The 24,979-nt window shown below is 46.5% G+C and overlaps 2 protein-coding genes across 5 annotated transcripts in view; one reads left to right on the forward strand and one right to left on the reverse strand.

Annotated features, from left to right (window-relative positions):
* Positions 1–3,329: 3,329 nt before the first annotated feature.
* PEX12 (peroxisomal biogenesis factor 12) lies at positions 3,330–9,522 on the reverse strand. Of its 4 annotated transcripts, none has more exons than XM_060258789.1 (4): positions 9,144–9,522; positions 6,861–7,029; positions 5,049–5,605; positions 3,330–4,138 (listed from the first exon to the last, which is right to left on the reverse strand). In XM_060258789.1, exons 2-4 carry the CDS (start codon positions 6,984–6,986, stop codon positions 3,739–3,741), a joined length of 1,083 nt encoding a protein of 360 aa, XP_060114772.1. In that variant the 5' UTR covers positions 6,987–7,029; positions 9,144–9,522; the 3' UTR covers positions 3,330–3,738. The 4 variants fall into 4 exon arrangements, with proteins under 4 accessions (XP_060114772.1, XP_060114774.1, XP_060114775.1 ...); XM_060258791.1 differs by having other exon boundaries at positions 6,861–7,020; positions 9,144–9,446; XM_060258792.1 differs by having other exon boundaries at positions 6,861–7,017; positions 9,140–9,446.
* Positions 9,523–9,569: 47 nt separating this feature from the next.
* Positions 9,570–24,979, forward strand: part of AP2B1 (adaptor related protein complex 2 subunit beta 1) — a 114,854-nt gene continuing 99,444 nt past the window's right edge. Inside the window, exons 1-3 of the mRNA XM_060258794.1 lie at positions 9,570–9,726; positions 19,396–19,453; positions 24,091–24,196. Coding sequence (XP_060114777.1) covers positions 19,417–19,453; positions 24,091–24,196 — 143 coding nt within the window. The 5' untranslated portion in view covers positions 9,570–9,726; positions 19,396–19,416. The remainder of the gene's footprint in view (positions 9,727–19,395; positions 19,454–24,090; positions 24,197–24,979) is intronic.

Consider the following 24,979-nt stretch of genomic DNA (forward strand, 5'->3'; position numbering starts at 1 on the left):
CAGCTGTGACTTGATGGCACTTTCCACCATTGCCAGGATCTGCTGCATGCTGGCTGACAACCCAGTACGCTGCTAGGAAATGGAGTTCTTTCACACTTTAGGTAGAATTAAGAGCAGAGGATTTCCTTGCAATTCCCACCACCATCAACTGTCCTGTGGTTCTGGGAAGATGCAAGGTTTGCATTGGAGTACCAGATGGTAGGTTTTTTGGTTTTTTTGCAGTAGATACGAGACAAGGTAGAGCAAGATTCATGCAACAGGAATCACTGACCCATGGAACTGACTGCCCCGAGATGCAACGGCAACTGCCTTAGATTGGTTTAAAAGGGAATTAGATTTACAGGAGATAGGTGTGTTGGCAGCTGCTACAGCTGAAGGGGACCTCTGCATTCAGAGGCAAAATGCCCTGGCTGTCATGCTGGGGAGCAATTAGCATCTGACACCTGTTACCAGCAGCCCTTCCATGTGGCACCCGGCTGGCCATGCTGGATTAGATTTCCCACTGGTCTGATTCAGCATTGCTACCAGTGCTCCCTCTAGCCTATGGAGTCTTGTGAGCAAAAATTCTACTTTGTGAGCCACTGGCATTAAAGTTGTGAGCTACTGCATAAATTAGTGCACTCTGGGGCCATCTTTCCTGAGCTAAGAGAAAAATGCGTGAGCTGGAGGCTAAAAACTGTGAGCTGGCTCACACTAACTCAGCTGATTGCTACTGTTATGTTCTTCAGCCAGTAGCTTTCAAACTGACTCGGCAAACTGGGGTTCCTTAGTTTACCAGGGAAGCTTCTCCATGAGAAGAGGAGTAATAATGTGTGAGATCCTCAAGAGAAATTTCATTGCTATTTAGAGATAAACGCCAACAATCTGAAGTTACAGGAGAGCACTATTTGCATTTTAGGATGCTTATTAATCTACCTTTATTAATCATCCTTAATGAATCCTTGACAGTAGAACAGTCACAAACTGCTTCATCTTTCCCCCCTGTCCTTTAAAAAGTGCAGTCAACATGTGGAACATCCTAATGACGGAAAAGGATCAAAATCCTATATGGGAAGGGTAATAAAAAGAACATTTGCCTAAAGAATTTGGCACTTTTTTAATATTTGAGGAAAAGAGGATGTCATCTCCAGGTTTTAAAGTATTGTTGAAACATCCAAAGCACAAACTGATGCTGTAAAAAAAATTGGGATATTATCCTCTTTACTCTGAATAAAGCATTTATAAGGTATTTCAGTTTTTGATATAATTAAACTTAATTAAAGAGAGAGCATAGCTGAGGTCCCAGAAAACTCCTTGGAATGCCATCTAGAAGTTGATGTTTCCGCTACTCAAATATAACCTTATTTGGATGTTTGAAAAATTTAAGGAAATCCTGAGCAAGAACATTAGCCCATCAAGCCCAGTATTCATGGTTGCAGCAGAAACGTTCTCTTCCCAGACCTGCTCCCTGAAATCCCTTAAGTGGACATGGCAGTGGTTCTCCAGCCTCTCAAGTGGAAGACTTTCACATTGCCTACTGCCTAAAGATAGTCTACTGACCCATGGGGTGACGCCACAGTGTGACATTTTCTTGGCAGGCTTTTTACGGGATGGTTTGCCGTTGCCTTCTCCAGTCATCTACTGTCTAGTCCTCTTTTAACTGGAGATGCTGGAACCTTCTGCATGCAAAATACGGGCTTTGGCCTCTGCCCACAAGAAGCTGCCTCATATCTAGCCAGACCATTGCTCAGTATTGTCTCACTGGCAGTGGCTGTTTGGTGTCAGACACAGAAAGACACAGGTCTTTCCTTATGGGGATGCTATAAGTCCAGATCCCAAGGATTTAGCTTGGGTTTTCTAATGGCAAGCCCCACCTCTGCGTTCATCTCTCCCCAGTTCTTGGAGGGTGGGGAGAAATTTTCCAATTAGTTGGAAGTCTGGATTTAGGTTTTCAATATTGGTGCGGGTGTCTATTCTTGATCTGGTTGGCCTCCCTGGCCAACACTGTCCTGTTTGAAAATTTTTGATTTTCTAGAAAGTTAAAGGGAACGGGTAAGGGGGAATAGAAAACTGAAGTTACAAATATCAGTATTATAATCTAATCTGCATGTGGTATACTTTCTTAAGATACAGATATTATCACGTTATTATCTCTTTACATTAAATCATCAACATCTAAATAATGTTTTAGTGATTGTAAGTCTTCTTGTTAAAATGTCTATTTAAGCTTAAGTTTCCAATAAAAATGATATAATAAAGAATACAGGAGAAAGGAGAAAGAAATTCATACCAAAGAATCTTAAGAGTCTTGAGCATCTAGCCAAGCATATAGTTTCACCCAATATTTTCTTGCTTCTTCCTTAGATTTCTCAGCCAGCAACTGGGATAAATAGTCCAGCTCAGCCGTTTCCAGAATTTCCCCCACCAAGTCCATTCTTGTGGGGATCTCCTGAAGCTTCCATCTCTGTGCCAAAAGAATTCTAGCTGCTGTGTTAATGTGTGCCAACAAATGTTTCATCTCTTTGGAATAGTCACTAGGATATATGTTCAATAAAAATAGTCCTGGTTTAAATTGAATCTGTGTCTTCAGAATTTTCTGTAATAGTGCATGGACCCCCGGCCAGCACCGTCATCTGCGCTAGGAATTGGAATAAAAACTGCCATCCCTATGAGATATGATGTGAGATGGCTAGGCTGGGCAATATGTGATGTCATGATAATCTGAGTGCTGTTGTCTGTTTATAAAAAAATTTTTATTGCATTTTATTGTTTTATTATATGTTGTACTCCGCCCTGAGCCCTACAGGGAATGGGCGGGAGAGAAATTTACTAAAATAAATAAATTAATCACTTTGAATTGGCTGTTCTATAGGCATTCTGTCTTGGTTTTTCTCCCCAATAATGGGGAAGTCAGATGGCTCTGCCTCACAGTTGGTCTAGATGAACATATTGACCAAATTTTGGAAGTTGGTGTCCTTTATGGCACACTAAAGAGCCATGTGGTAATTCCCAAAGAGGTCACCAAAGCCAACCCACATCTCTACTCTTCCCTAGGCCAGGCTCAAAAACCACTCAAATCCCATCTGTGTGGAGTGGCTTGAGAAAGCTGCCCCTTTTCTTTATATCTGATCTGCTTAACAGGTCATGCTGCTGATGTTCAAAGAACTGCAGGCCACATCTGGCTCCATGGATCAGCTATTACGGACCTGCCTAGGCTGTCTCCAAGACCCTCCTAGCTTCACACTTCTGCATTTGATATTTTCTTTAAACCGAAGTCTTTGTATTCCACTTACACGGGCATATAACAAACCCTCTGCTCTGTATTACTCTGTGCAAAAGTGTTATTCATATTTTTATAATAGGGAAAAGATGCATTCAGTGGTGAATTTTTGGGGGTGATGGCACAGGTATGTGTTTGCATAGACATGCACATAACACCAAAACAAGGCAGGCCCAGCACGGGCAAGCCAAAACACGAAGCTGGTTTGCATACACCATATAAACATTCAAGTGCATATCCCTTAAAATCAAGACTTTGGCAATTCAGGGTCTTAAGAGCTGCAGGGAGAAGAAATGCGGGCGAACCCTCAGTAGTCGGCACCCTCCACAAAGCACGACTGCTTCCCATGGGGTGGGTAGCCCTGGAATCATAGAGGCCGCATAGTCTGGAATGTCTCTTTGCTGCCATCTCAGGTATTTCACCAAACACACTATAGAAGCTCCCCTATGGCACTCAAGATAAAGGATGCCTTCCCACATTCAGTTTTCAGGCATGTATAATTTGACAAGGTGTTGAAGTTCTGTGGCATAACCCGTGATGGGGCACCGCTGATTATTCCTTACATAGTTGTAAGCGCAGCGGTAACAGAAGACAAAGCCGGACGTGGAGAGAGCTGTGTCGTTGGCTCGGATTTTGCGGCAGAGTGGGCAGATGGTTTTGAGCGTTGGCAAGAGGGGAGAAGCTGTGTCGTGGTCCAGGTGTAGGGGTGGCGGTGGGGTGGGCAGGGCAGTCAATGACTTGATGGTCTCCTGGTTTTCGGATGAGTACCACCATTCTAGGAACTGGAGGAAGAAGACTCCGACGGAGAGGCCAGTGGAGAGGGAGAAGGCCAGGCCCCCCAAGGCCTTCTTCATAGCCAACTTCACTCGGTCTTTCACACTGAAGAAGGGAGATGGAGATACAAAAACATTAGCAAAAGCCTTGTGCCAACAAAGCAAGTGTGGGGCTACAGGCAGAATGGCAACATGATTTCCCTTGCAGCATGTTGACAGCAATCATTGTCATATATGCCATAAACCAAGAATGCCCCTGGATATGTGGCCGATTTTTGTATTTATGTTGGGCTTCTGTACTCGTAAGGCTGGGGTGGGTGGGTACATGCTGTTTGCCCTCTGGCACTAGAGAACAGCACCCACTCTGGCCACTTCATAGAACTGCAGGCATCTCCAAAGAAAAAAGCACTAAACTGGCACGACGTAAACTAACTGCCTTTAAAACCTGAGTTCCTTTTTACAAGTGAGCTGCTACGCTGTTGCTTTACTTATTTAATAACTGAACCTGTAGGCTGAGCCTGGTGCTCTTCTGCTCATATTTACAGAACCCTTGCTTAATGAGGCTTAAATATATTGAGCACACAGAGGCTGCCTAATACTGAATCAGACCATCGGTCCGTCAACGTTTGTATTGTCTATTCAGAATGGCAGCAGCTCTCCAGGATCTTTGGCAGAGGTCTTTCACATCACCTGCCACCTGGTCCTTTTAACTAGAGATGCCCAGGATTGAACTTGGGACCTTCTGCATTCCAAACTGCTGCTTGACCACTTAGCCACTATCGTTAATTTGTTTAAAAGGCAATTTTATCTTTTCACAGTAATTATTCTGGCTTGAGAAGCATCCACCTTGTCGATTATTAAAGTATCTTTTCCCCGCCCTGTCATTCTAATTAAATCAGAGTTTACTGAGCCAATACTCAAATTGGTTGAGTTTACCAAACATTTCTTGACTGGTGGAAAGGATTGGACTCTTTATCTTGGAGCTCCAGAGCTCTCTGGATTCTGTTCACACTCACCTGCAGGCTGGTGGCTGAGCTGCACTCGCAGCCAGTAGTTTTTTCTCTAGAGCTTGCAGATCTTCCGCTGTAAGCCTGACCAGGCGCACCCCGGCTAGTCTCAGCAGGGGCGAGTGGTGCTGAGCCTTCCCCAGGATGTAGCACAGCTGTTGGGCCAGAAACCAGCCCTCCCACGCCAGGTTGACAAAAGGGTAGGCTGCTAGGAAGGCCCTGTAGAAGCGCTTCCAGGACGAGGATGGGGGATGGATGGAGTAATCGTCCTCTTCCCGCAGCCGGGAAACCAGCTTCTCCAGCTTTGTTTTCAGGTAAGGGACAAGGGCCAGCAAGCAGAGGGACTTCCAGTGCTGTTTCTGCGGCAGCCCAACTGTGGCCAGCCGGGAGGGCAGCCTCCTATCACGTCGCAGTGGGACTCTTTTTAAGCTGTAGAAATTTTCAGAAAAGGAGGCACTGCAGCTAGACAGGTAGTGCTGCTGGAGCAACAAGTCCAGGAGGGTGTAAAGTTCATCAAACCAGCGCCAGAGGAAGCCATAACGGCCAGGGTTGGATTCTGCCAGCACCTAGCACATGAGACAGGTGAGGTTGGTATTAATATCAAGAATGGCACGGCAACTACTGTGACAGCTACCAAGTTACCACAGAGCCAACAAGCCTAGCTAATGTTACTAAATACTAATCATATTAGTGCCATACCTGTTGAGATCTCTGGGTAGTATTGGCGATGTCGTTGCTCATTGATTATGTAATTTTAGCTGATTATTTATTGTACAGAAATCTTTCTGATTGTTTTATGCTTTATGTTCTACACCAGTTTGGTGTAGCAGTTAAGTGCGCGAAATCTTATCTGGGAGAACCGGGTTTGATTCCCCACTCCTCCACTTGCACCTGCTGGAATAACCTTGGGTCAGCCATAGCTTTAGCAGAGGTTGTTCTTGAAAGGGCAGCTGCTGTGGGAGTCACGGGGTGTCTGTTGTGGGAGAGGAAGATAAAGGAGATTGTGAGCCGCTCTGGGACTCTTCGGAGTGGAGGGTGGGATATAAATCTCATATCATCATCATCATCTTCTTATAGTTTTAATGGCTTTTAGCCGCCCTGAGCCTGCTTGCAAGGAGGGCAGGATACAAATCCAATAAATGAAATGAAAGTGACTCCCTGTCTCCCTCCCTCCCTTTATACCAGGGCCAGAAGTCCTAGAATTAGTATTCCGTTTCCTTTTCAACCAGTATACTTGCGTAAAAGTGTTACTGCAAACACCTTTTGGAATCAATGGGTGTTTTATTAGTCTCTGTGCTTCATTTATATTCCTCCTTTTTCCTCAAAACAGCTTACAGAGCTGTCTTTCGATTTATCCTCACAACAACCCTGAAGGTCAGGTCCGACAAACAGTGTGACTGGCCTGGGGTCACCCCGCAAGCTCCCATGACAGAGTGGGGATTCAAACCTGGGTCTCCCAGATCCTTGATATCCTAACCGCTGCACCACCTGTTCAATGTAATCCTTCCTTAATTTGAATCCCACCTTTCAATCCAATTTACAATGGCAAAACGTAACTACACTCGGCAAATTCATTGTCTTTCTTGACAACCCCATCTATATTCTTCCTACAAGTGCGGCTGGGTCAGTACTTTGTGAAAATAATCTTCAGAAAATCCAATTTAACATTTAGACCTTTCTGCCGTCTACTGTTTTGGAGGAATCAATAAAAATGGTCCTTTAAAAAAGCCTTTGGCCGTTACTTGTTCTAAAGACAAACGTAGAAAAGCAAGCACAGATCTGCTACTACAGTCCAGCTGTGGGAAGCGGGTTTTTTTTTACCTTAGCCACATGTTGAAGTGCAGGTCTCACAGCTGACATCAAGCTGTCTTGGGCCACCACTTCAAAGATGGATGGCCTGTCTTCGAAGGCCGAAGCGGCGGTGAGGTGAGCCCCGTGCTCTGCCATGGCTTCTCCCACAATGAGGAATCCAGGACCCCTTCTGTGATGTCTTTTGCAAACAAAACAGAATTTGTTGCCAGAATTGATCCCAAAGCTGTTCTTAATCAGAAGTACCTGAATGCATCAGACTGAATTACTTTAAACAAACAATGTTTCTAGTCTTCAGTGTGCAAAGATGACCATGCGCAGGTCACTTGTATTATTCTCTATCCCTTTCCCATTGCCTTAAGCGATCTCAGTATGGGAAGTTTGCCTCTTGCTTTAAACATAGCTCCCCTTGCTTGCCAAAAATATTTCCAAGTTCTGAAAAACAGAGTAGATGAAGGATGATCACTGACTACATTTTTTTGAACATGAGAAGCAACAGACTTATAAGGAAAAGAACAAGAGGCATCCTTGAGAATAACATCTCTCACAGAGGATTTGTGATTTGCTCTTTAAAGATCAGGCAACTGTATTCACTTCATGTATCCCAGCTGCAACCCATATCCAGAGCACGGCAGCCAGTGTGGTGCAGTGGTCAAGAGTGGCGGACTCTGATCTGGAGGACTGGGTTTGATTCCTCACTCCTCCACATGAAACCTGCTGGGTGACCTTTGGCCAGCCATAGTTCTCTCAGAACTCTCTCCACCCCACCTATTTCATAAGGTGATTACTGTGGGGAGAGGAAAGGTAGGTGATTTTAAGTCACTTTGAGACTCCTTAAGGTAGAGAAAAGTATTATAAAAGCAAAAAAGAAAAAAAAAGCACCAAAGCCACTTGGGGTCGATCGCAAAAAGGCTCTGTCCGACACGATGGCTGCATTTAAGTATAACACACAAGCCGCAATTTTAACTCCATGGTCTTGTGCCTTCCTTCCACCATAGAAGACCTTCTGGTTTGGGGAATTTCTGCTCTAACAGCTGTACGTTGCAACAGCTGAACTCCAGCACTTTAATGAACTGGAGTTTCTTCCCGGCCCACAAACTTGCTCTCTATATAGCATATTTATTTCTTTATTCTAAATATATGTTTTTATTTATTTTTATTTATTACTTTCCATTTATATCCCGCCCTCTCCGGAAGCGGACTCATCTTTATCCTAACTTTATCCTTTATCCATCTTTATCCTAACTTTAAGCACGGTTTATGTTTTGGAGCACATTATTTTCTATGGAGTTGGAATTTCATGTTTTGCAAGCAAGAAAAAGAGGGCTACTTACTTTCCAGACAGTGGGAGAAGCCTTCCCCTCCTCCCCCCGCACAGACACATTTGAAGACATTCTACTGCTATGTTCTTAACACTTGAGAATCAAAAGAAATGTTCAGTACAGAAGAAGGTTGCTTTGTTAGATGTCATTAGCATGATGTCAAGAGTTACTCTGATTCTAAGAAGAGCCCTGCTGGATCAGACCACAGATCCATTAAGGCTCACAATGTCCAACATGCTACGTCTGGGAAACTCACATGGAGGCGAAAGTCCTCTGCTGTTCTCCAGCTGCACTGACTACTGGTCACAGGCAGACTGCCTCTGAACCAGTGTTCCCTCTAAGCTGAGTTAGCATGAGCTAGCTAACAGATTTTTAGCCTCCAGCTCATACATTTTTGTCTCTGGGATGACTCAAGAGCACAATAATTTATACAGTAGCTCACAACTTTAAAGCCAGTAGCTCTCAAAGTAGAATTTTTGCTCACAAGACCATGCAGCTTAGAGGGAACATTACATCCAAGTTCAGAGCAATCAGACATAATAACAGGGCTCTTACGGGGGGACAGCACTCACCAATACAGAGTACCGGCACCTTTAGCTTGGGGCTCTCCTAAGCAGGGGTGTAATTCTAGCAGGAGCTCCTTTGCATATTAGGCCACACCCCCCTTATGTAGCCAATCCTCCAAGAGCTTACAAGGCTCTTTTTTGTAAGCTCTTGGAGGATCGGCTACATCAGGGGTGAGTGGCCTAATATGCAAAGGAGCTCCTGCTAGAATTCCACCCCTGCTACTAAGTCCTGATTGGTGTGAATTTGCTCACCTTTATCAATGGGAACTGGCAACATATGATTACAAGAAAGCTGTGTAACAGCCACTCCATAACCCACTCCCCATGATTCTGTCTCGTCCTCTTTTAAGGTTATTCTCTCGTCCAGTGGCAGGGAGTTCCGCCACCCCGCCCCATACCATACCCACCTTCCTATTCCCTCTCAGCCTCCTTTTCTCTCTAGTCGCCTCGCTTCGGCCGAGTTGTTACCGGAAGTTCAAGACAGCCGGTTGTTCTAGGAACGCACCCGCTTTTAGCTCTATGTTTCTAAAACCCAGTTCATAGAGATCAGTGGAACTAGTGCCGGTTAAGCAGAATTTGTATGCGGCCAAAATTCCGTACGGGGCGAGAGAGAGGGGGGCACCGGGATATCCCTGTGGGGAAAGATACATCCCACCTCTCTCTTAAATCCGGAGCGGGGAAAAGCCGGTTCCATTTGAAACCGGAAGTGGCCTAAGCCCTGGGAGGGTGGCTCCCCCTAGCGGTTCCCTTCCCGATGGCTGCGTCCGGAAGTGGGTGCGCCGCTCTGGCCTCCCTCCTCTCTACGGCGGCCGCCCTCTCTAGGCAGAGGGGCGTGGCGGCGTTCTGTGGTCGGTCCTCCCAGACAGCCCGAGTTCCGGTTGCCTCCCCAGCCAGGCGGCTCCTTTCGCTGTCTCCGCGTCCGTTGCTGGTGCCGCCGCCGCCTTCGCCTCCGTCCAAAGGAGCCTGTCGAGATTTGCCTCCAACTAGCAGGTGAGCCTGTGGGGGAGGGGCCTGGCCTGGCGCCCCGCCCCCTCAGGAAAGGGGGAGGGGAAGAGGATGGGTGGAAGGGCGGGGACAAGGCTTTTTATGTAGCAGGAACTCCTTTGCATATTAGGCCACACACCCCTGATGTAGCCAATCCCCCTGGAGTTTACAGAAGGCCCTGTACTAAGAGCCCTGTAAGCTCCAGGAGGATTGGCTACATCAGGGGTGTGTGGCCTAATATGCAGAGGAGTTCCTGCTACAAAAAAAGCCCTGGAGGAGGATGCGCTGATGGGAATCTATGGAGTGGGGTGGGAAGGATGTACAGGTAGGAGACTTTGGGCTCGTTATGCCTCCTGGAATGGGGGCAAGGGGAGGCAATTTGGGGCTAGGGGGTCACTCAGGGCATCACCCACTCAGGTTTTTGCCCAGTCTGCAGCAGTGCTCCTTTTAAGCTGTGGAGTCTTGTGAGCAAAGATTCTACTATGTGAGCTACTGGCATTAAAGTTGTGGGCTACTGCATAAAATTAGTTTGCTCTGGGGCCATTCTTCCTGAGCTAAGGCAAAAATGTGTGAGCCAGAGGCTAAAAAAACCTGTCAGCTAGCTCACACTGACTCAGCTTAGAGGGATCACTGGCAGTGTTCCCTCTAAGCTAGCTCACAGATTTTTAGCCTCCAGCTCACACATTTTTGACTTAGCTCAGTAAGGATAATCCCAGAGCACACTATAAATGATGCAGTAGCTCACAACTTTCATGCCACTAGCTCACAAAGTAGAATTTTTGCTCACAAGACTCCACAGCATGAAGGGAGCATTGATCACTGGTCTGCAGCTCTGTGGGTGAAGGTAAGGAAGACAGGCACCTGGGTAGGTTTTGCAGGGAGGAGATGAAAGATGGGGAACAGGAGTCTGTGGGATCTTGAGGTGTCCGCTGATGGATCTCCAGATTAGAGTCCCACTCTGAGGTCCGAGAGGGCTAGGCTAATGGAGGAGTCTTGGCCACAACTACAGGGAGGCTTTCTCGAGTGATGTGCAGGGGAAAGGAAAAAAAAGGCTATTACCCTCTGAACCCTTGCTCCCTAACCGTAATGGTAAAGGCAGATGCACTTTGCTCTCGCTCAGTGGGCGCTCTCATTACTTCATGGAGCGCAAGATCTGGGAAGTCATTTCATATCCCTTAAAAACCAGCCCATCTGGCCCCTTGCAACTTTCCCACATTGACCTGGATTCCTATCCCAAAACATAGCTGAAGGCAGCCCAAATGCATCAAGTCTCGAGGAGCAAAGCAATGCCCTGAGTCCAGGCATGCCCAAAGTCCAAGCATAGCTGAAGAAATATTTCACATTCCAGTGTGCCAGTCCAAAAGCACCAGGCTCTTGGCTTGGGATTTGTTTCCAGCCCTGTAATCTGTCTTTCCCTCCCTCACAAACGCTGTATGTCTCTTCCACCTTCTTAATCATGAGTCCTCTGCTGCCAAGATAGATTTTTGCCTATTGGTTTTCAGGGCTCAAAAAATGTGTTATTTAGGGCATGCCGCTTCTTGCTCTCACTTAGAGAATCTAATGGGGAAGATGCACTGGAGATTAGAAACCACAGGATTGGCATTTTCACACCAGTCAAAGAGATCTGAGGGCTGCTGTCATGACGCTGATGTCACAACGGCTGTTCTGCTGTCTCCCCCCCGCCCCCATGTGGGAAACTGTGTCTGTAGAAGAGACCGTGATTTCTTTATTCCGATCCCACCTCACTGAATGAGAGCATCCAGACTGAACTAGGATGGCTAAGACTGTGTTTAGGATCCAGGGCTTTTTTTGTAGCTGGAACTCCTTTGCATATTAGGCTACACCCCCCTGATGTAGCCAATCCTCCTAGAGCTTACAGGGTTCTTCTTACAGGGCCTACTTTAAGCTCCAGGAGGATTGACTACATCAGAGTGGTGTAGCCTAATATGCAAAGGAGTTCCTGCTTCAAAAAAAAAAGTCTTGTTAGGATCCAATCAGGGGCCTGGAAGCACTTGACTGGCTCCTCCCTCCTATTCTCTTATCTCGTTTGTTATTTTTGTTGGCGGTCCTTAGGAGCAGGGACTCCTAGTGGGTGGTCTATCTAGCCTTTCTCTGCCTAAGACCTTCAGATTGTAGTTCGAAGGGATCTTACAGAAAGGAGTACCCAGCAGGGTTTATTCCAGCCATAATCTCTTTCTTTGCAGCACCTTAACCTCTGGGTAGGGTTGCCAGCCTCCAGGTGGTGGTTGGAGCTCTCCTAGGATTACAGCTGATCTCCGGGTGACAGAGATGACCATCTGGAGAAAATGGCCGCCTTGGAAGGTGGACTCTGTGGCATTATACCCTGGTCATATCCCACTGAAGTCCCTCCCTTCCTCAGACCCCGCCCTCCTCAGGGTCCACCCCCGTAATCTCCAGGTATATACCAACCTGGAGCTGGCAACCCTACATCTGAGTGAGAAGGCAAAGAGGCCTTTTATGCATTGAAGAGGGACTCTCCCCCTGCTACTCTAGACTGTTGATACCCCTCAAATGTCTTTTTTGCAATTAGTGGTTAAACGTGGTCTGACCACTAATTAACATTTGCATGGCTGGGTGGTGCACTGCAGGCCACTTTTTCTGTTGGGGTTCCGGCAGAACTTTTACCAGCTAATTCCGTTTCCTAAGGGAAGGTCTCACCGAATCATTACATTTTGATGAAATCAAGGATCTGGAATAAAGCCTGTATATGATGGATTCGTGTCCAGTGTCCTCTGTGGTGGATTAGGAGAAGTGACCCAATTGACCTTTCCTTAACCATAGTGAGGAAGCGTAATCTAGACTAGATTGCTGCGATGTGGTCTGTGTGGGGTTGCCCTTGGAAAGCGTTCAGAAACTTCCGTTGGTGCAGAATACTGCAGTTGGGACACTGACTGGAATGTGGGTCTTAGGATCCTATCACTCCAGTCTTGGCCTGCCTACAGTGGCTCCCAATCTGTTTCAAGACACAGTTCAAAGTGCTGGTGTTGACCAAGATACTTGAGGGTTCCCTTCTGCCCTTGTGAATTTACCCGTCCACTCAGGTCATCTTCTGAGGGCCTGCTGTGGTGCCCCCACCTTCTAAGATCAGGCAGGTGACAACCCAGGACAGGGCCTTTTCGGTTATGGCCCCAACACTCTGGAACTCTCCCCTCAGGAGAGTTCTGGCCTCTTTTGTGGCTATCTTCCACCAGTGGGTGAAGACTTGGCATTTTGTCAGTGATCCCTACCTAATGTTTTGTTGTTTTATCTTTGCTGTTATTTTAGCTTTGGTCTTCATTGTTTTTGTTGGTTTTAGTGGTTTTTAAGAGGCAGCTTTGTTATGCATGTTTTTTAATGTCTCAGCTGCCTTTGTGGCTTTTATGACGGCAGAAAGGCAGAGTATAAATTTTCTTCAGTACAGTTGCACTCAAAGGAAAGTTGAGAAGCCATTAACTCCTATGGACACCACCGCCTGGTGGTGTTTCCTGACAAGTCTCCAGGACCCCAGACAGCTAGTGTGGTGCAGAGGTGATGATGTCAGACTAAATTCTATGGGACCCAGGTTCGAATTTCCATTCTGCATTGGAAGCTTGCTGGGTGGACCAGTCACGCGGGTTGATTTGGAGGATATCTCAGTAAACGGGTTTTCCGTTGCCTGTAAATTGCGGCCAAAATCAGGCGTGCAGGTAGTTTTGATACCCGGAATCTTGCGCAGCGAGGCGGGCCATGACCCTTTTAGAAGCTTAATTCTGGAAGCCGTCCTGCATGTCAAAATCTCATTTGCTCTCATTAAGGACTGTAATAAGACGACAGTGAAAACAGCGCCGGCTAATTTGATCAGTGTCCATAGTTTCTCGTTTCTGAAGCAGTAAAGGTAACGAGACTCTTCCCCCTCCCCCCACAAAGGCTGCTGGGTGAGTTCCGAGACTGGGGCCTTCCTTCCTTGTGCCTGACTAATTTCTGCGAGCTGCTGTTAATAATTACTAATGTATTTAAGGACAATGGGGTGGGTGATTGATGGTACAGGACAGACGGATGACGTAAAACCGAGCCTGAGAGTTCTGGCATCTGAGGGCAGACCTGCGTATCGTAGTGGAAAGTGCACACACAGAAGTGTAGCAGGGAAACGTGTTCTAAGTACCAGGTATTTGTATTTAGCTGAGTAGGCAGTGGGATGGCTGAGAAAGGGTAGGAAGTGGATTGAAGGGTTTTGTGTGGGAGACAACATCACAAGAGCTCTGGATCAGACCAGCGGTCTGCCTAGTTCAGCATCCTGTTTCAGACAGTAGCCAACCAGTTCCTCTGGATGGCCAACAACAGGGCAGAGAGGCTAAGGCGTTCTCCTGATGTTTCCTTCTGGCGCTGGGATGCAGAGGTTAACTGCTCAGTCTCTGGAGACTCAAAGCAGGGGTAACCTTTTTTGAGGAGTGAGGAGAAAGGAGGAGTTAACCCCATCCCGTTTTACTCCATAAGATAAGTTCTTCCACAATACCCATGTTGGGGAGAGAATGTGCCCTTCTTTCAATTTTTATACAGAGCAACTGTGGTGTAGACATTAGAGTGTCAAACTAAGATTTTTTTTGTGTTAGGGGGTCCTTACTTTCCCATGGATGCTCTCTGTGACCTTGGGCTTCCAATCTCTCTGTCTTACCTGCCTCACAGGGTTGTTGTGAGGGTAAAATGGGAAAGGGAGAGATACGGATGCCGCTAGAAGCTCCTTGGAGGCAGACCAGGGAGGAAAAGGATCGATCCAGGAAGGTGGGGGGTGTGTGTGTAAAAAGGGCTGGTTAGTAAAGATAGATGGAAGCTGAAAATATCGGTAATCAATATGTAAAACATTTGGGTTTTGACTTGTGCTTTGTAAATCTGTGAGTGCTTTTTGCTGTCTGGACATTAGGCCTGATTTGCTCCCCTGTCTTTTTTAATTAATATGTTTTATGGGGCACCTTAACAGGTTTTTGTAACCCTCTTGGTAAAAGCAGCGTGTGCCTTCAGAAGGCTTTTTCATTGCACAGCTCTTCAGCCTGCAGAAGGTCCCTTTCAGTCCTCTTTTCGAATTGGACTGAAATTCTTAGCTGTAGCCTTCCAGCAGCAGGCCTGAAATCAGAACGCAGTTTTGTGCTTCGAGTATCAAAACAGGTCGTACAGCAGTTTTTCTTAACTGGGTGATTTTGCCTTGTGTAGGGTGACTGGCAGGTGCCAAGACTGGTCCACTGCAGGGGTTTCATGGAGGGTAAGGTTGACACGGCACCGTCTCTTTCTCAACCAGGACCCCTGTTTTGGGTGGCGTGGGTGTGTGCTGTCGCCCTGGAGGAGAGGGATGTTTCTGACTTCATTTTTCATGGTGCAGAGGGCACATGAACACAAGAAGTTGCTTTATTCTGAGTCAGACCTTTTGGTCCCTCAAATTCAGTACTGTCTACTTACATATGAACATATGAAGCTGCCTTATACTGAATCAGACCTTTGGTCCATCAAAGTCAGTATTGTCTTCTCAGACTGGCAGCGGCTCTCCAGGGTCTCAAGCTGAGGTTTTTCACACCTGTTTGCCTGGACCCTTTTCTGGAGATGCCAGGGATTGAACCCTGGACCTTCTGCTTCCCAAGCAGATGCTCTACCACTGAGCCACCGTCCCTCCCCTAAAAACCCCTACTTGGACCGGCAATGGCTCTCCATGGTCTCTGGCAGAGAGAGGTCTGTCACATTTATTTATTTTAGTATATTTCTATTCCGTCCGTTCCCCGTAGGGCTCAAGGCGGAGTACAACATATGATAAAACAATAAAATACAATAAAAACATTCTATAAACAAACAACAGCACTCTGATTACCATGTCATCACATATTGCCCAGCCTAGTCATCTCACATCATGATATCTCATAGCGATGGCAGTTTTTTATTCCATTTCCTAGCACAGATGACAGTGCTGGCCGGGGAGGCCAACCTGATCAAGAATAGACGCCCGCAGCCTCAGCTAAAAGCCTGGCGGAACAGCTCCATTTTACAGGCCCTACGGAAGGCTAATAAGCCAGATAGGGCCCAGATTTCAACAGGGAGCTGATTCCGCCAGGTCGGGGCCAGGACTGAAAAAGCCCTGGCCCTCGTTGAGGCGAGGCGGGCATCTCTTGGGCCGGGGACAGCCAACAGATGTTGGGAGGCCGAACGTAACGACCTCCTGGGCATATATGGAAGGAGATGGTCCTGCAGATATGTTGGTCCCAGACTGCGTAAGGCTTGTTGCCTGATCCTTTGAACTGGAGGTGCCAGGGATTGAACCTGGGACCTTCTGCGTGCCAAGCAGATGCTCTGCCACAGAATGCAGTGAGCTTCAGACCCACATAATAATATAAAAGAGAGAGAGAGAGACATAAAACAAATGAAGACTCATCCACATTTGGAGGAATTTCTCACTCTTCTGCAGCTGCCCATTTTGCCCCTGGAGGTGGTGGTGTCAGTTAGACTTCATTAGAGACTCTGCTGCCATCTTCAGGGATGAAATGGGCATTCATGAAGGACAGGGCCTTCTTTGTTGTGGTGCCTCAGTTGCTGAATGCGCTCGCAGTACCTAGGTACTTAATCATTTGACGTTTCAGTGCCATGTTAAAACCTGGCTTCTTTGGGCTCTTCATTAGTTTACAGTTCTGTTACTTACACAGTTTCAATTTATTACGTTTGTCTTTGTCTGTATTGGCCCTGTTTGCATTACTTCTTTGGATGTTTGGATAAATTCTTCTAATATACAAGTAGAAAAGATATCTAACAAGAGTCCAACAGAGATATCGTATAAATGTGTACAAGGATTTATCCTGATGTTTTTTTTTAAAAAAAATCTTTCTAGGCTGTCATCTGATTTTACTGTTTGTTAGACTGCAAATTGTTTTATCGACGACTTTTTATGGTGAATGTGTATGTTTTGTGTTGTTAACTGCCCTGAGCCTGCTTCGGCAGGATGGATAGGATATAAAGAAGAAGAAGAATTGCAGATTTATATCCCGCCCTTCTCCATGAATCAGAGACTCAGAGCGGCTTACAATCTCCTATGTCTTCTCCCCTCACAACAGACACCCTGTGAGGTGGGTGGGGCTGGAGAGGGCTCTCACAGCAGCTGCCCTTTCAAGGACAACCTCTGCCAGAGCTATGGCTGACCCAAGGCCATTCCAGCAGGTGCAAGTGGAGGAGTGGGGAATCAAACCTGGTTCTCCCAGATAAGAGTCCGCACACTTAACCACTACACCAAACTGGCTCTCCCAGTATCATATTAAACTAAATTAAGCTGTATGTTAATGAGGGTTGGAAACTGGTTTGGTGTACAGTGTTTATGTTTATTAAATACCTTCGTTCCTGACTAGCTTATCAAGGCAAACCACCAGGCTTTCTTGGGCAAAGTTGGGAAACGAGGACTCTCTTTGGTAGCTCACCGAAGAAAGGATTAGCTAGCTGACCCTGCTCTCTGTTGGGTCTTCAGCACCGTCTATATAGATGGCTGAAGGGGGGTATTGCAACAGCAACTGGTTCTGTAAGGGTGATGTGACGGAAGATGATGATACTGGATTTATATCCCGCCTTATACTCTGAATTTCAGAGTCTCAGAGTGGTCACAATACCTCCCCCCCTCCCCGCCACAACAGACACCCTGTGAGGTGGATGGGGCTAAGAGAGCTCTTACAGCAGCTGCCCTTTCACAAGGGCAACTTCCATGAGAGCTATGGCTGATCCAAGACCATTCCAGCAGCTGCAAGTGGAGGAGTGGGGAATCAAACCTGGTTCTCCCAGATAAGAGTCCACGCACTTAACCACTACACCAAACTGGCCGGTAGGGTTCGATGGGGCCTTTGCGAGCAGCTGACTCTAGCCTAGTTCGTCCTTCTGATTGCTTGCCCTGTTTGCCTCCTTCCTGACCCCATCTCTCTACTGCAGTCTTGCCATTTTGTAATCGAAAAAGCAAATAATTTTCAAACTATAGGACTCTCTGGCCCTACCGGGCCCCATTAGCAGAGCATGCAAGATTTGTTAGAATTTTCAGCATGCAGCTTTTTACAGTGCGTAGAAAGCTCTGTGATCTCTGGTGTGTTCCCGCTGCAAAATTTTCAAGATGCCTACCGGAGATATATGCGGGGCATCTGCCATGCTAACAATTTGGAGGAGGCAGAATGAGAGGAAAGGGATTATTCTGAGGTTGATGGAGCTTCCAGCTAAGACTTGGATGTGCTGAATGTACTCTGGCAAAGGCCCCTTACTGATTTTTCACTTTAGCTTTAAAGGAATGATGTTGTTTTTTTTCCTTCCTGCCCCACTTTCTGTTGTCCCTACCTGACATGTGAAGGGAAAAAAGCACAAAGTCAAAAGGTATATCTAGTTCAGCATCCTGTTCCCAACACTGTCCAGCTGTATTCTCTCCCTGAATGCCTAGAAGTTGGACATGGAGGCCAAGGCCTCCCTCTGTCATCAACCCACCAGGGTTATTGGGAGGTATACTGCCTCTGAACATGGCAGTTCCTCAAAGCCGTCATGGCTGATCACGCCCCAATGGAGCTCTTGGCCGCCTTGCATTAGTCTCCTTCCCTTTTAAAGCTAACGCCATGGGGCAGTGAGTTCCAAAATTATGCGTTCTAGGGAAAACAAGCGTTTCCTCTTCCTATCCCTTATTCTAGTACCCATCAGCTTCATCAGATTCCCCTATGTATAAGAGAGGATGAATAATAGCATGCCACGTGTAATTTTATAAACCCCTATTATGTCGCTATCCCCTCTGCAGCATCTCCTTTGTAAACTAAAAACCCCCATACTCTTTTGTTATTTTCTAGCAGGGGAATTGTTCCATCCTCTTGACCATTCTGGGTGCTCTTTTCTGCACCTTTTCATTCGTTTGGGTTTCAGGATGCAGGGGAAGCCGCCTTATGAGACCATTGCTCTCCCAAGATCAGTGTGGTCTACTTAGACTGGCAGCGGCTTTCTGGAGTCTCAGATCTTTCATGTTACCTGCTGCCAAATTGTTTTGAAAATGGAAAATAACAGGAATTGAACGCGGGACCTTCTGCATGATGATGTTGACTCCACTGAGCCCATGCCCCCCTCCCTAAGTAATCAGCCTTACTATCTCTTATTTTACTGCCTTGAAATCATGGCTACGACTGTGTTGCCACAAGGTTTTTGGAGGCCCAGAAACATGCGGCTTTTAAAAATGAATAGCATGGCCTTCTGGGGGCTTGTGTCTGACTTAAGAGGGGAACTTGCAGAATTATATAACTTTGCAGAATTCCCAGAAGTGTTTGTAAGCCTACTTCTTGAGCCCTCCCAGAGGCATTTGGCTGGTAACTTTCAGAGCACTGGGCTAAAAAGATCTTTGGCCTGATCAGGCCTCAGATTCAGTGGGAGCTCACAGGAGCTCAGCTCCTGAACCTTTCTGAGAGTTCCACCTCCTTGTCCATTGAATAGTATGTGCAGCTGCATAACAATCCCTGGATGAGCTCCACCACCTATTTTTCTACAAAATGACCCCTGGGCCTGATCCAGCAGCATTGTTCCTACATTCCCATCCCAGATAGGCTTGTAATGAACAAGAAAAGATCTCTGTTTGCCCTTGTGTGAAATAGCCGAAGCTCCATTTTCTTGTGTTGCTTTTTAAGGGAAGCATGCCTTAGCTAGAAGTTTTTACTTTATTTTTATTTATTGCAGGTGTAAGAAGAAATTAAAACCATGACGGACTCCAAATATTTCACCACCAATAAAAAAGGTCAGCTTTTGTGTAACGTTGAAGATTCTCACAGACAGGGGGAAGGGGAGGCTTTTGAAAGGTGTTCTTCAGGACCTAGACTCTGTCCTCTTGTGTCGCCACTTTGCTGCCTTCTCTACCAGATATGGGAAGGCTGACGGGGGTGGTGGTGGCATGGGGTGAATATTTCTTCCTGAGGTCTAGAATCTTTGGTGGAAAATGCAGCTAATTTTTTCTCCTGCCATTCTGTGCATGCATATCAATATTTCCCATGATTTTGCTGTCTGAAGTGCTTGTCACACTGGATATTTTACAGGCACATTCCACTCTTATACCCTTAAAAGTTTTCTTTTAATGATTGCAAGGACTGATCAAGGACCTCTGACCCTGTGACTGCATGAATTACAAGTCCCATTCAGAGCAGAGTCTCATGTAGAGATGCAACAGGCAGCCTGTTCTGGGAGGACATAAATTTGTTCCATTGAGCACAGCAGAATGTTCTAGTCTCCCCATGACACAGGCTGGTTGGAAGGAGTAGAGCCAGTGCAGTAATACCATGTCATACCAGAGAAAGCGTTTGAATCTGGATCTCCCTTGGCTAACACTCTAATCCAGGGGTCTGCAGCCTTTCATCATCGAAGATGATGATGATATTGGATTTATACCCCACCCTTCACTCTGAAGCTTAGAGTGCCTCACAATCTCCTTTCCCTTCCTCCCCCACAACAGACACCCTGTGAGGTAGGTGGGGCTGAGAGAACTCTTACAGCAGCTGCCCTTTCAAGGACAACCTCTGCCAGAGCTATGGCTGACCCGAGGCCATTCCAGCAGGTGCAAGTGGAGGAGTGGGGAATCAAACCTGGTTCTCCCAGATAAGAGTCCGGGAACTTAACCACTACACCAAACTGGCTCTCAGCAGAGCTAAACAACATCAACATTATCAGCAAGACGATGACAGAGAAGCAATTAGGGAGACAATTAGGGAGACTGAAAGTATACAAATTAACATTATTGGCAGTTAGGATGGCCAGGCTTTCCAGCCTGGTGAGAAACCTCCTGCTGGCTGTCACCATGGCCCACCATCTAGCAGTGGGAGGGGAACCCTTACCATCCGCCTCTTTGCTGGTATGTCACTTCCAGATATAACTCAGAAGTTACAACAGATAGTTCTAGGAATCACTGGAAACTTCATGGTCTTAGCAATCCATAGAGCTACCCATTGTCACTTCTGGGGGGGTTACTGGTTTCACACTGTCCCCCCACCATGTCCCTCCCTCTAGCAATGGACCTATTGATTAATAACCTGTAACATTTCTGTAGGCCAGAAACTGATTGTTGCAAATTCTTCATTAGGAAGTGGAGCACGTAACGTCTTGGAATAATTAATAAGCATACCTTGTGTGATTGTGATTGATCTGCATATGGTTTGAATTGGAATTCCGGACAAGCGCTCGCCTCTGGCATTTCCCTTTCTTGTGAAGCATTTAGAAGAAAGGATTTTTAGTCCTATAAAAACGTTGCCTTCCATTGCCTTGGCATACTGATTATTCTGACATCCCTACTGGGGCATGGAGGATGTTCAGAGAAGTGACTTGATACAGCCCGTCTCTCCCTCTGGGCCCTGGTATTCCTTGGAGGTCTCCCATCTAAGCACTTGCCAGGGTCAGCCCTGCTTAGCTTCTGAGACATGAGATCAGGCTTGCCTGGGCTATCCCAGTTTTGACTCACAAAAGCTTACACCCTGGAAAATGTTGCTGGCCTTCAAGGTATTACCAGAGTCAAAATTTCCTTCTACTGTGATTTTAAAGATTTCATTTTTGTTTTAAAAAGAGCCTTGTTCAGTTTCATGCTGAGCCGTGTTTGGCTCTGAAACTGCAGCTTGCTGCCTGCCTCCTGTCATTGTATTGCTGATCATTTTGATTTTAACATGCCCAGATTTCTGATGGTCTTTCTACTGAAAGAGCTCCTTGCGACATCAGGGGGTGGCCGACAAGTAATCCCTAAATGTCTTTTCTGTCTTTCTTTTTTTAAACTGCTTCTCCTTTTTGACTTTCCGCTCTTGGATAATTAAGATTCCCGGCACCGCCAGCCGTGGTGAATTGCTCAGCTGCCAGAGTTCCATTAAGGAAGATGAATGGCACCAGCTTCCCAGCTGCTCAGGCCTTCCGTAAAATTGCCATTTGGCACAAGAGCGTCTTGGAGAATATCGATGCTCAGTTGCTTGGTTTTTAAATGCCGGCTGGGTTTGGTGAGCAAGACGGGTTCATTCAGTGGGCCATGCTTGCGTAACGCTTTTCCTGGGTGCCTTTGCAGGCCCTGCCTCTAACAAATCCCTTTCTTTAGCACATCTTCTTCTAGTCTCATATCCGTTGCCATCTTTTATTCTCATCCACTGAGATAATAACGTTTTCATCCCTTCCACCTGCTGTGTGACACAATCCGGCTGCTGTGTGGCTTTTCCAGTATTTCAGTGACTTATTTGACAGTTTGCTTCGCTGCTTCTCTTCCTGTCTGATCCAAATCTGGTTTCTGAAGTCTCGTGCTGTCTCAAGATGGACAAATGACTCTTATTTTAGAGCTTAGAGCTTTAACATAGGGCTGTTCACTCATTAAAGTCTTTAAAATTATTGACTTTTACATACACATCGCATTAATTAAGTGGATTTATGGATCACCCCATATCAAAGGCTTATTGGAATCAAAAGCCCCCCCCCTCCCAGTATCTCACTTTGCTTAAGAGATCAATGGAACATGTGATTGCTCTTCCCACCTGTTTGCTTCTGAACCAGGGTTCCAAATACTGAAACCAAGTTCCAAATACCAGGGTTCCAGTGGGGATTGCAGTTTCACATTGGTGTTGTTCAGACCATTGGGAAAGTAGCACACAAGAGGACAAAGGAAACAGGAGAGGACTGTGCAGATTCTACTGCAGCCTAGTCCCAGCCAAAACTGCAAATCTTGGTTAGAGAACAGGAATGTTTGGATCTCCAGTAGACCAATGACACTCCAGTGTCGGGTGTTGGCCTGCCTTTTTTGAGCCTGTGGGCGCCTTTGGAACCAGGTGGTGGGCCTAGCAAGAGAATGGCTGCTGCAGGAGGCAGAGCTAGACACAAAATGGCTGTCGCAGGAGGTAGACCCAACCACAGAATTTTAAAAAAAACCCAAAACAATTGGTGGGCACCACGCTGGGGACCCCTGTCTAGAGCATCAGACTGCAAGACCTGGGTTCAACTTTTATCCCAGCCATGAAGTTTACTGGTTGGGCCACTGCCTTCCCAGCCTACCATACTGCATCCACCAACTTACGAGGTGAGCAAGATATACATCAAGTTTTAGTTGTCTTGGAGGATCGTGAAGTTTCTCCTGTGTGTGAAAGTGTGGTTATTAAATCCAAGCAGTTGTCAACAGGAATACCTGTATTCTTTTGTTTCCTCATCAGGTGATAAGGTACAGAATGTTTTTCTTTATGCACCAGAATCCTTGTTAGTTCATTTGTCAACTTTTTTTTTTGTAAACATGCATGTGGAGAAGGCACATTCCTCCCAGTTCCCAGAGCCCTTTTTGACCACTGCAAGGGTCGTTCTTGGGGTCACAGGGCCTGCACGGGTGAATAGCTGTATGAATTGGGGGTGGGGGTGAAGCACAGAAGTGCAAGGAGATGAAATTTCCCTCTCCTTTCAGCAGAGCTGTCCTTGGAGGAGGAGGTTATTACTTGTCCCTGTCTCCCTGTTTCCTGCCTCACTCTAGTCCCTACAATCCGCACTGTTATTCATGTTGGCCAACTGGAAATGTCGAGGGCTAGAAACATCGCAAATGAAATGGAAGTCTTGAGATTTTATCAGATTCTGTGGTCCAAAAGAAGAAAAAAAGGGCTCCCCTCATAACACTATGGGGCCTCTGCTGTGTGACGGTAGACCCTTTCAAACTGCTTTTGTCCTCTGTTGTAGTAACTGGTTGCTAATGCATTTTTTCTGTCATTTCAGACAGACCCATTTTAATAACTGGCTGCTAGTGGAATTTATTTACCTGTTCATAACAAACCCGCTTGCTTTGGGTTAGCAAAGGATGGTTGAGCCGCTTTTGAGGGAAACTGCTTTCCCCCCCCCGTTTTCAACCCTTCTTTGCGTTTCTGAATCCCTGTGGTGTGCTGTTTAAAAGGTCCGTAGCACTTTCTACCATGCTGCTTTTTCCCCCTTCTCTTTATCACCCCACAATTTTCCTCAGACTTTGAATCTTTTAAAAACATTCTAATGTGAGCACTATGGCGCTCAACCGCTATAACACCATGCATCTCAATGGTGCTGCTATATCATTGAAGTATTATAGCGGTTGAGCACTATAGCGCTCACATTAGAATGTTAAAAAGAAAAAAGTCTGAGGACAAGTGCAGGACGAAAAAGGGTGTGTGGGGAAAGCAGCGCTGTTTGAATTTACCAAAGTGCTTTAGAGACAGCTCATTAACGGAAGGAAATTTGCTGTATGAAACCCCTGTCAAATCAACAGTGAATCACATCCAGTTTAGAACGGTAGTGTGAAAAAGGCCAGTAGGCTCTGTGAGTTAGCGGAGGAATATACCAGTTGTTGGCCAGTCTTCTCCGACTGCTCAAACACTTTCCCCTCCTCCTGGTGAGACTGAACCCTTCCTGTTTCTTTGGCAGGGGAAATCTTCGAACTGAAAGCCGAGCTCAACAATGAGAAGAAGGAGAAGAGGAAGGAGGCGGTGAAGAAGGTCATTGCTGCCATGACTGTGGGGAAGGACGTCAGGTAACACCTCCTTGGTTGCAGACTAGGGCAGCCCGGATGGTCCCAAAGGCTAGAGCGCCTTCCGTACAGAGAGAGGGTGAAGCATTTGGGGCTTCTGAGTGTAGAGAAGAGACAGCTGGGGTGGCAGGTGGGATATGACAGAGGTTTGTAACGTTCTGCATAAAGCAGAGAAAGTGGATAGAAAGAGAACCCTGTTCTCTCCGCAGTATGAGAACTCTACAGTCTGGTTAGAAAAGGTAAAGATAGTCCCCTGTGCAACCATCAGTCATTTCTGACTCTGGGGTGACATTGCTCTCACAATGTTTTCACAGCAGACTTTTTATGGGGTGGTTTGCTGTTGCCTTCCCCAGCCATCTACGCTTTCCCCACAGCAAGGTGGGTACTCATTTGACCTACCTCAGAAGGATGGAAGGCTGAGTCAACCTTGAGCCGGCTACCTGAACTCAGCTTCCACCGGGATCGAACTCAGGTCGTGAGCAGAGTTTGGATTGCAATACGGCAGCTTACCGCTCTGTGCGACGGGACCGCCACAGTTCTGGTTACTCCGTCTCAAAAAGGATGCCCTAAAGAGGCAAAGAACAACATGCAAGGAGGTTTGGAGGAAGAACTGTTCCTCCTTTCCCACCAAACGTGAGAACTCAGAGGCACCCAGTGACTTGGACAGGCAGTAGACCAAGGAGAAAGGAAGAAGTCCTCCTTCACACGATGCATGGGCCACTTGCCAAATTCCCTGCCCCATAATGGCTGCTGGCTTAGAGGGCTCTTATAGCCAAATCCATGGAA

Source organism: Heteronotia binoei, chromosome 18, assembly GCF_032191835.1.
Source record: "Heteronotia binoei isolate CCM8104 ecotype False Entrance Well chromosome 18, APGP_CSIRO_Hbin_v1, whole genome shotgun sequence".
Lineage (NCBI taxonomy): Eukaryota > Metazoa > Chordata > Lepidosauria > Squamata > Gekkonidae > Heteronotia > Heteronotia binoei.

What these genes read in the sequence shown, in the direction of transcription:
- PEX12 (XM_060258789.1), bottom strand. Translation starts at nt 6,986, where the DNA reads ATGGCAGAGCACGGGGCTCACCTCACCGCCGCTTCGGCCTTCGAAGAC. An exon ending in CACTTCAACATGTGGCTAAG is followed by an intron (nt 5,606 to 6,860) that starts GTAAAAAAAAAC and finishes CTCATGTGCTAG; the next exon opens with GTGCTGGCAGAATCCAACCC. An exon ending in GCTCAGCCACCAGCCTGCAG is followed by an intron (nt 4,139 to 5,048) that starts GTGAGTGTGAAC and finishes TCCCTTCTTCAG; the next exon opens with TGTGAAAGACCGAGTGAAGT.